The sequence below is a fragment of the Lycium barbarum genome, chromosome 7, assembly GCF_019175385.1.
Source record: "Lycium barbarum isolate Lr01 chromosome 7, ASM1917538v2, whole genome shotgun sequence".
NCBI lineage: Eukaryota > Viridiplantae > Streptophyta > Magnoliopsida > Solanales > Solanaceae > Lycium > Lycium barbarum.
The window spans coordinates 101,117,792-101,128,155 of NC_083343.1; the positions used below are offsets into that span (position 1 = coordinate 101,117,792).

Sequence of the window (10,364 nt, forward strand, 5' to 3'; positions counted from 1 at the left end):
ATGATCCTAAGTGATGAAAGACAGAAGACAATTGTTGCAAATGCAAATTCTGGTGTACTAGGTGTATATCCTACTTCTATGGGCAACATTGATGTTGCAATATATACTAGAAACAATGGACCTTCTCAACAGTTCAAGAAGAACTTTAATAACAACTTTAACAACAATTTCAATACCTGGATGTACTGTGACTTCTGCAAAATGAAAAATCACACAATAGAAGATTGTTACAAACTGAATGGCTATCCTCAAGATTCTAGGCCACCAGATGCCAAGTACAAGAAAAGACCATACAATTCCATGAATGAAAATAACCACAAGTGCAAAAGGTTCAATAAAGATGGAAATTCATCTGCTTATAATATGGTGTCTATTGATAGTAACTCTCAAATTTAGTCTGCATCAGGAAAAAATAATGTGCAGGGCCAATCCTCACAAGGTACAACTAGTAGAACAAATGTAGGGATGAATCAGCTACACATTCAAGGAATGCAAATGGGACCATATCCCTTCTCAAATGAGCAGTATGAGAAAATTGTAGGTATACTGAAGAATACTCCTGCAGATACAACATTCTCTACAACAGGTATTAGTACAACTTTACTAGCTTCTAAGAGTGTACAAGAATGGATAATAGACACTGGTGCTACCAATCACATGGTAGCAGACAAGAATCTATTAGATAACGAATCCATTACTGAGACTAAAAGTCCCAAAACAGGTTTATCTGCCTAATGGAGATGTTTCATTAGTGAAACAGACAAGTTCAAGCACATTATTAGATAGAAATGTTATTAAGAATGTGTTTCAAATACCATAATTTCAACTCAATCTTATGTATGTGTCCAAAATAATTAGAGAGTTGTGCTGCTTACTGAATTTCTTTCTTGATTTCTGTATATTTCAGGATCTATACAGTGGGAAGGTAAAGGAGATTGATAGATTGGTGAATGGAGTTTGCATACTAAGTCAGTCATACAAAAACATAAGAGTTGCATTGGTTGTAGATGGAACTGAAATTGATGACAAAGTGGATGTGCATCTTTGGCATAGAAGATTAGGGCACATGTCCACAACAACTTTACATAAGGTTTTTCCTTTAAGCATTGTTGATATTGCTGAGAAAATAAAACAGTGTACAATGTGTCCTTGTGCAAACCAAACTAGACAGTCATTTCCAATTATTTCTATTCAGATTTGTGTTGCCTTTGAATTAGTACATATGGACCAATGGATTCTATACAAAACTGCAAAATTTGATGGAAATACGTACTTCCTTACTGTTGTTAATGATTTTACTAAAATAACTTGGGTTTTTTGCTCAAATTAAAGTCAAATGTGTCTGTGGTTTTGCAGTACTTTCTTAACTATGTTAGAACTCAGCTTGACAGAAATGTGAAGATCATTAGGTCTGACAATGGCACTGAGTTTGTCAACTTTGTTTGTGGAAATCTGTTTAAAAATTTGGGAATAGTTCATCAAATAAGTTGTGCTTATACCTCTCAGCAAAATGGTGTTGCTGAGAGGAAGCATAGGCATATACTAGATATAACCAGGGCTATCATATTTGAAGGGAAAATACCTGTAAAGTTCTGGGGGTTATGTGCAGACTGCAGTTTATCTCATAAACAAAATGCAAGGTAGGTTGCTCAAGTATTAGTCACCTTATATAGACTGTACTTCAAGAAACCAAACATTGTGCATCTAAGAGTCATAGGTTGTTTGTGGTATGATAAGAATCTATAAGAACAAGATAAACGCAAGTCCAGATCAAGACTAGTTGTTCATATAGGATACTTATCCACCCAAATACAAGGTATCACAACGAAGAAGAAAGGACACAAATTCCAAGGCATACTAGACTTGAAGCCCAAAACAAAAGGATTTTCCTCTACTCCAAATCTTGTTCCAAATATTTTAGATGAAAATACAACAAACCAAAATCACAGTGAACCACCAAACAACCACATGTTCGACCAGAAAATTTTCTCATTCAACAAATTTTACCAGTTCAACAAAATTTGCCAATTCAACAAAATAGAATCATAGCAACTGGTCCTGAAAGATAGCCAACTAGAGGAAGAAAACCACCAACATGGATTAAAGATTTTGTATCCCTATGTTGGCATAAAGCCATGTGTGAAGTTTTGATGATTGACAAAGTGAACCTATAATGAAAAGAAACCAAGTTTAGATACATGTGATAATTGACAAGGTAGTTGAAGAAAGCTAGATAGTGGGCTGAGATGAAGCGGAGGTTCCAGACAATATAAAAGGCCTGAAAAAGCAAGCAATACAAGATGGATAGAACAGGTCCATAGACATATTCCATTCCAATGAGCTCTAGAAAAGAGCATACACATGTCCCATGTTGCAAGCATGTGTGTCAATGCAAAGAAAGGTGCAACGAAGAGATCAGAGAGAGAATGAACCATCCACATACAGGGTCTATCATGAAGACAGATGCAGACAAGCGAGAAGAGTAAATAGATGACTCAGTCACATAGCAGTTCATTGAAAAATAGAACAAGCATTAAAATAGGTTCTATATCAAAGAGACATCAAGTGTAGTGGTTGAATGAATCAGGAGAGAAGAGATCATGAGGAGAAAAAGGTGAAGATGAGTCAGAAGTATTTTGTTTGAATAAAGAGAGTTGCTGACAAAGCACATGAACTAGGTCTGCAAACATGTTCTTACACAGACCAAGAACACGATCAGAGTCACAGAGCTAGACAAGGCTGAAGACATGATTTATTCCAGCGACGAATAAATCTAACTGAATAAATACAGACACAGAGCAAAGAGCTTGATGCTATGAAACAGGTCTGTCAACATGTTCCATCATTCATCACAAAAGTAATCTCAAGTCAAAGTCAGATGAATGAAGGAGAAAGGGATGATGAAACAAGTTCATGAACATATTCCATCTCAGACAGTGCAGAGATTCAGATGCGGACGAACCAAGTAGATGAAACAGGTTCGTGAATATGTTCCAGCACAAGTCCTATAGCAACTAGGATTTGCAATTTTATGGTAAATACTTGACGGTCAAGATTACAGGATTCCTTGTCATAATTAAACAAGGTTCTTCAAACTCCTACAAGGACAATGAAGTCGACCCAAAAGGCAAGAATCTCAATTCTACACAAACCCTGTTATATCTCATGGGCATACTCAAAGAAGGTTTTGTGTTTGCCGACTTGATGTGCACTCAATTCTATATATATCCAAGTCTTACCAAGAAGAAGGTTTGCGCACCCACAAAGAGAGATTTCAGAATATTGAGCGATCAATGAAGATATCAAGAATATTCAGAATCTAGGCGTGTGTCCCTAGTACGAGAAGAAGATTGAAGAATCTGTAGAATAGAGTTTATGTTTTACAGTTCTTAAGTCTAGAAAACTTGTATTAGGTTGGTCATCGAGTTGTATCTTTATCCTCTTTCATAGAAGCATATAGTTAGATACAAAATGTTGTAAATTCAACTTCATGTTAGAGGTCAAGTTGAAGGTTTATTGCTAGTCAAAGGTTGATTAGTAAGATAGGGATTAGCGGTTAGTTCCTAGGTTGTAGAGTTCGTAACTTGAATTTGCAAAGGCTCATCGTTGTAGTGGAATTTGGGGGAAAATCCTACAGAGATGTAGGTAGTGGTTTTTATCGCCCTTGTAAGCCGGTTGGTTTCCACGTAAAAGTGTTGTGTTCTTTGTCTTACCTACTGTTTATAATTTGTAAGATGCTAGCATAGAACTGGTAGAGTAACGTGTCCCATCCTATAGGTGAAAATTGGATATTGCTGAGGATAGGAAGTAGGTCGTGCAACCCAACACCCTAAATTATTACCATGACAAACCCTTTGCTCTATCTAAATTCCTGTCCTATAATAACATTTCACCTACTTACCAAGCATATATAGCCTTTTATTTCAGTGTCATAGAACTAGCAAATTACCACGTAGCAGTTAAGGACCCTAGATGGGTGGATGCAATGAAAGCAGAAATAGATGCACCAAAAAGTAATCATACTTGGGACACAATTACATTGCCACAAGGGAAAATTCCTATAGGCTGCAAATGGATTTGCAAAATAAAGCATAAGGCAAATGGAGAAATAAAAGACTCAAAGCTAGGCTAGTAGCAAAAGGCTAGAGCCAAAAGGAAGAATAGACTACCATGAAACTTTTTCACCTGTAGTTAAGATGAAAACTGTAAGAACAGTGCTATTTTTAGTTGCCATGAAACATTGCACGTACACCAAATGGATGTGTATAATGTTTTTCTACAAGGAGATTTTTATGACGAAATTTACATAGAACTCCCACAAGGATTCAAGAGTCAGGGGGAGAACAAAGTGTATAGACTCATTAAATCCTTTTATGGATCAAAACAGGCTCTAAGACAATGGAATGTCAAGTTTACCGAAGCATTATTGAAGCCAAATTTCAGTAAAGTCAGTATGACCATTCTTTATTCATCAAGAGATCCTCTGAGGGAATTACTATAGTATTACATTATGTGGATGGCATGCTTATAACAGGAAGAAGCCTAAGTCTTATCAAGGATACAAAAGAGTCACTTCAAAGAGCCTTCAAAATGAAGGACCTTGGTGAACTGAGGGTTTTTCCTTAGTATAGAGTTTGTTATGTCTAAGAGTGGAATAATTATGCACCAAAGGAAGTATGTATTGGAACTATTATCAGACATTGGGTTATCAGCTGCAAAACCAACAATTACTCCTATAGACACAAATGTGAAATGAACCACAAGATAGTATGATGATCACCTGAATAAAGATCAAAACTCAGAAAATGATCCACTAGCATATCAAGCTTCCTATCAGAGAATTATTGGTAAACTTCTCTATCTAACTATGAATAGGTCAGACATATCAATTAGTGTACCCTCAGTCAATTTCTGCAACAACCTAAACAAAGTCATATGGAAGCAGCTCTAAGAATCATTAGATATTTGAAGAACCAAAAAGGACAGGGTGTACTTCTGTCAAGTAAAGCTAGCACAATCGTGACTGCATATTGTGATGCATATTGGGCTTCATGTTCTATCTCTAGAAGTCAGTACCTCATCAAGTTAGGGGATTCTCTAATTACTTGGAAATCAAATAAGCAAACAACTGTTTCCAGAAACTTTGTAGAATCAGAATACAAGAGCATTGCTTCAACTGTATCTGAAATTATTTGGTTATTAGGATTACTGAAGGAACTGGGAATTGAAAAAAAAATCCAATTGATATTTACAGTGATAGTAAGGCAGCAATTCAGATTGCAGCCAACCCTATTTATCATGAAAGAACCAAGCATATTGAGATTGATTTCCACTTCATAAGAGAGAAAACATTGCAAGGAATGGTGTCAACAAAATACATTTTAGTTCAAGAGCAACTAGCTGGCATTTTTACCAAAGGACTTCCTAGAGTTCAGCATGAATATCTTAGTTCCAAGCTAGGTTTGATTTGTATCTTTAAAGTATCTCATACCTAGCTTGCGGGGGAGTGTAGAAGTATAAAGATTGTATAAATACACTGTAGGGCTAGTAGTGTCATTTCAGTGTTCTAACTATAATCTGGATTAGTTAAAGTTAATTAGGATTCCATTTATTAATTAAGAAATTACTAGTTAGTTAATCATCCTTGATTAACCTTGAGGTGTGTATATAAACATATATAATGTATATTGTAACTCAATTGAATGAATAAGATATTAAAATATTTCTCTCTCTACATTCTGATCTCATTCCTTTCTTCCTCCCTTTTCTTCTTCATCTTTTCTTCATCAATTAGGGTTAATTCCATTCTCATTTCACTACAGATTGCGCCTCACACGACTCTCAGTGGAGATGATTGTCAGCCATTATTCGGCGCGTTTTCAACGCCCATTGACCCTGGTGCTGGGGCGAGTAAATCCCCTGAACCAATTCCACCAAAAGAAAACTATATGAACGCAGTTTCTAACATGCAGAAACCGACCTCCGTCCAACTCCAGGATACAGTGGAAGCTTCAGTTACAAGTCATAATGGTATGCCGACAGTGATTTTCGATGCTGAGGACTACTACTCATAACCCATATATAAGGAGTATTGATTATTCCCCTAAATTATTAGAGAATTTGATGTTAGATATTCCATCTTTGTCTTAAATTATCTATTGTGGTTCTCTTTTACACATCTCTTTAGAAACATCAAATAAAAGAGATTTTAACTATTTTATCCTTCATTAATATTTGAATAATCATAACATCATCCCATAATTGAGGTGCTTGTAGTACTGAAGAACAATAAGTACTAAGAGTCAAATAGGAAAAAAATGTAATTAATTTTGTCTTGAACTCCTAACACTCTGTTTAGATGGTCGTAACCCCCGGTTTCATAATGTACAGTATCGTATTATATCGTACTGTATTGTAATGTATTAATGAATATAATATTTGGATAGACTGTATCGTTTGTTGTGGTTTAATGACATTTTTATTGTCTGGTCTGACTAAATGGTAATGTATAATAACATGTAAGTTTAGTTTACTAAAATACCCTTAACCCTTAATTACAAACTAGTTTATATATCATATATATTAATAAAACTAAGGTAAAGGATAAAATAGGAACTTTGAAAAATAAGTAGGTGGTGGGTGTGGGTGGTAGAGGGGGTGGATGGTAGGGGTGGTAGAGGGGGTGGATGGTGTGGGTGGTTGTGGGGTGGGATGGTGGGGGTGGATGGCGGTGAGGGATAGTGAGCGGTGGTGGGTGGTGGGGTAGATGTGGGTGGGTTTGGGTGTGATGGAGGGGTAGGGGTGGGTGGGGTTTGATAGAGGTTGGGGTGAGGGGGAGGGTATAATTGGGTAATGAAATACGTAACCACACAAAAAACACCAAATCTGTGGTAATAAATATTGAGCTTTTTCATGATTATATAACCACAGTATTACAATGGATTTATAACTAGAACATAATTTTAAGAACAATGAAAACAAACATAATTTACTAGAAAACAATACAATAATGAACCACGGGAAACAACCATCCAAACAGGTGGTAAAACGACAAATAATTTGAGATAGCTACTTTTAAAAATCACAACAGATATTTGAGTCGCAAGTATCATTAAGATATTTAAGTTGAGTACTATATACATAATGTGCTATAAATTCAACATCTTCTAACCAAATCAGATGTAATCAATCTTCCAGTTTTGTCCCATTGATTCATCTCCTCTCTCTCCCTCTCTCTCTCTCTCTATCATTGACTACTTTTCTTCGCTCAAAACAAAAGTTTTATAAGAAAGAAACTTATAAAGCAGAAATGGAGGAGGGTAAATTAGCTCCAATTATAGAAGATGCATTAATAGTGTACAAAGAAGAAGATACTAATCTTACAGTTCTCAAAACCTCTCTTTTCTTCACGGGAGATGGATTTGCTGCATATGACTGTAAAGGAGAAATGGTGTTTCGAGTAGACACATATAATCCGGACTCACGTGATCAGGTCGAACTCGTTCTCATGGATGCTTCTGGTAAATGCCTTCTCACTCTTCGGCGAAAGGTACTACTGTTAAATCTCTCTATACAGTCTTTATCTATAATAAATTTTCATTGTAGATAGCATTTAAGATTTTCTGGAACCGATTTCAATGTTATCCGAACAAACGAAGTCGTTATGAAAAAGATTTGACTATAATAACTGTAGTAGATCATCAACTTTCCATTCTTTACCTGTTCCCCATTTACACTTGATCTCATAACTAGTACACCCTCCGTATCAAAATATTCTGTCATGATTTTTAAAAATAGTGTTCTCAAATTATTTGTCGTTTTAGAAGTTAAATAAAAAATTAATTAGTTTTTTCTCATTTTACCCTTTGTAGTTATTATTTTTAAAGATTTACAAACACCTCAATTACGGACGATGATATTATTGTTCAAATACTAATGAAGAGTAAAATAGTTAAAAGCCCTTCCTAATTAGTGTATCTTAAAAGACGTATAAAAGAGAATCACTACAGATAATTTGAGATGCACGGAGTAATAGTACTAGTGAATACGAATTTAGAATTTTAGATCGATAGATGTAATGCAAGATTAGTTAAATAAACAGGTTAATCTTTTTTTTATTTTAATAACTACAGTATATATATATATATATTTGTGTGAGGAAAGACCGTACAACTAATAGTTACCCATTTGGAATACTCCATCCAAATATAGTTTTTTTTTTTAAAAAAATATTTTTAGTTAATATATATATAGAGGGTCAAAGACAATACTACTTGCTAGAACTGTATAATGAGAGATGGGCATTGTTGCCATAAACTGATCTAAAATTTTAAGTAAATAAATGGGGAATACTGTTGTAATTTATTTATTTTTGATATTTTATGTGAGTCTAATATACATGTTGTTTTAAGAAAAATTATATACACTTAATTCACATTAATTTGTTTGAGATTATTACTATGAGAGGTCGTAGTATTACATATTTACTACTTGAGAATACCGTGGGGGGTGAACATCACATAACATATTTTTTAATAATACATAGCCTAATTTTACTCCACTTTAGGTCTTCATGTTTTTGTCTTATATCTCAAAATTATCACATTTTATTATTTCTCTATTTGAAAGTAAATTTTATTTTATTCATGAACGAGTGATGTTTTTATTATAATACTGATAAAATTTACTGATTATTTTCTTTTAGGGAGGTAAATTGAATAGTATGATAGTAATATATTTTAAGAAAGTGTGATTCTATAAATGTTTTAAGATATTAGAGTTGATTTTCATCCATAGCTTTTGTATCATGGCATTATTTATATTCGTAAAATCATGTTAGAAGTTTGTTTGCTATGAGTCTTCAATCATGTTTTTAATTTTCTTATGAATGTATTTTTTATAATTTTATTGTTATTATGCTATTTTTGTTACATTATAAATTAAAAATTTAAAGATTCATGAGGCTTACGCCTCGCCTCGCCTTGTGCTAAGTAAAGCGTTTTGCCTCATGGCTTTTAAAACACTAATAGTTATATACTCAATATTAGGTAACAAAGTTGCATGTTCCAATTTGGTTTAAAAATATAGCTGATTAGTTAAAGAGTCGAAGCTGACAGTTGTGTACTATATTGACACTTGACAGTAAATATTCTTAATTAAATGGAGTTTTGGATTAGTTCGAACCATGACCTCGAGGGAACTATTGAACCATTGACTTCAAAGTAGTAGGGTAGTATTGTATCTATTTTTTATTTCTCGAATTAAAACACCCCTAGCAACACAATAGTTTTAACATATTAATAAATGGTCTTTTTATCTTTACAAATTAAATATGAACTCACCGGTCTTTCTCCCTCTTTCAATTTTTTCTTTCAAAACTTCTCCTCTGATGGTATCCAAAAGGAGATAAATTCACCTGGAAATTCTCCTCGTAAGGATCTGAAAATGGATTTTTCCATAGTAGTGATTTTTGTGTCAATAGGGTGAAAGTTTTGTAATTTTTCTAATAGAAATCATAATTACGTGACTTTTGTGTAAAAAAATCATAATTATATGTCTGTCTGTGAAATTTACCCGAAGCTGGGAGTATATTTTCTATGCAAATAGAACCAAAATATTCAATGCCATTTGTTTCTTATGACATAATATTTATGTAGTTATAACAACTTCTCATTAACAATAAAATGAAAATTTTAAAGTTAATTGTTTTCAACTTTAAAAGAGTAGCCTTCTGTTTTTAACGAACTAAAAGAAAATATTTCACATAAACGAAAAGAAGAGAAAAATTAACTTTCTCTCACTAGTTAAATTATGTGATAGCGTATAAAGAATCTTTACAAAGTCATTATATATAACTTGAACCCAAGCTTTTGATATTGTTTTAAAAATTGGAACAGAGACCAAGTCTGCATCAAAGGTGGGAAGGCTACTTAGGAGAAAAAATGGGAGGGCAAAAGCCAATATTCAGTGTTCGAAGATCCTCAATGATGGGAAGTTCAACTGTTACAGTAGAGGGTTACAACAATAATGCTGAAGAAGAGTTTGAGATAGACGGGTCATTTGCAGAGAGAAGTTGCACATTCTTAAATGCAGATAAAGAATCTGTTGCTGAAATTCGACGTAAAGTGGACGCTAATTGTGACAATTTTATGCTGGACAAAGACGTTTTCTCTTTAAGTATCAAGCCTGGTTTCGATGGTGCCTTTGCTATGGGATTGGTCCTTGTGCTTGATCAAATTCTTGCTGATGATTGTGTTAGTGATGAGGACCCCATTGCTGATGATCCCCTCCTTTCTTCTTGATTTTTGTTCATAGTTCATCCATTTGTTCTTCAATGGTTTATTTCAAAAGTACTTCTGCTCCGA

The 10,364-nt window shown here is 34.1% G+C and overlaps 2 protein-coding genes across 2 annotated transcripts; both read left to right on the forward strand.

Annotated features, from left to right (window-relative positions):
- On the forward strand, positions 1-1,644 carry LOC132601659 (uncharacterized). Its single transcript, XM_060314734.1, has 4 exons — positions 1-366; positions 424-660; positions 908-1,090; positions 1,357-1,644. The coding sequence occupies exons 1-4, from the start codon at positions 1-3 to the stop codon at positions 1,642-1,644; spliced, it is 1,074 nt and encodes a 357-aa protein (XP_060170717.1).
- A 5,583-nt stretch (positions 1,645-7,227) lies between these two features.
- On the forward strand, positions 7,228-10,364 carry LOC132602359 (protein LURP-one-related 12-like). Its single transcript, XM_060315239.1, has 2 exons — positions 7,228-7,549; positions 9,897-10,364. Exons 1-2 carry the CDS (start codon positions 7,310-7,312, stop codon positions 10,299-10,301), a joined length of 645 nt encoding a protein of 214 aa, XP_060171222.1. The 5' UTR covers positions 7,228-7,309; the 3' UTR covers positions 10,302-10,364.

Excerpts from the sequence above, each read along its gene's own strand:
- LOC132601659 (XM_060314734.1), top strand. The coding sequence starts at position 1 with ATGATCCTAAGTGATGAAAGACAGAAGACAATTGTTGCAAATGCAAAT. Across the intron at positions 661-907 it reads CTGGTGCTACCAATCACATG|GATCTATACAGTGGGAAGGT; the intron begins GTAGCAGACAAG and ends TGTATATTTCAG. Across the intron at positions 1,091-1,356 it reads CCACAACAACTTTACATAAG|TACTTTCTTAACTATGTTAG; the intron begins GTTTTTCCTTTA and ends GTGGTTTTGCAG.
- LOC132602359 (XM_060315239.1), top strand. The coding sequence starts at position 7,310 with ATGGAGGAGGGTAAATTAGCTCCAATTATAGAAGATGCATTAATAGTG. Across the intron at positions 7,550-9,896 it reads TTCTCACTCTTCGGCGAAAG|AGACCAAGTCTGCATCAAAG; the intron begins GTACTACTGTTA and ends AAATTGGAACAG.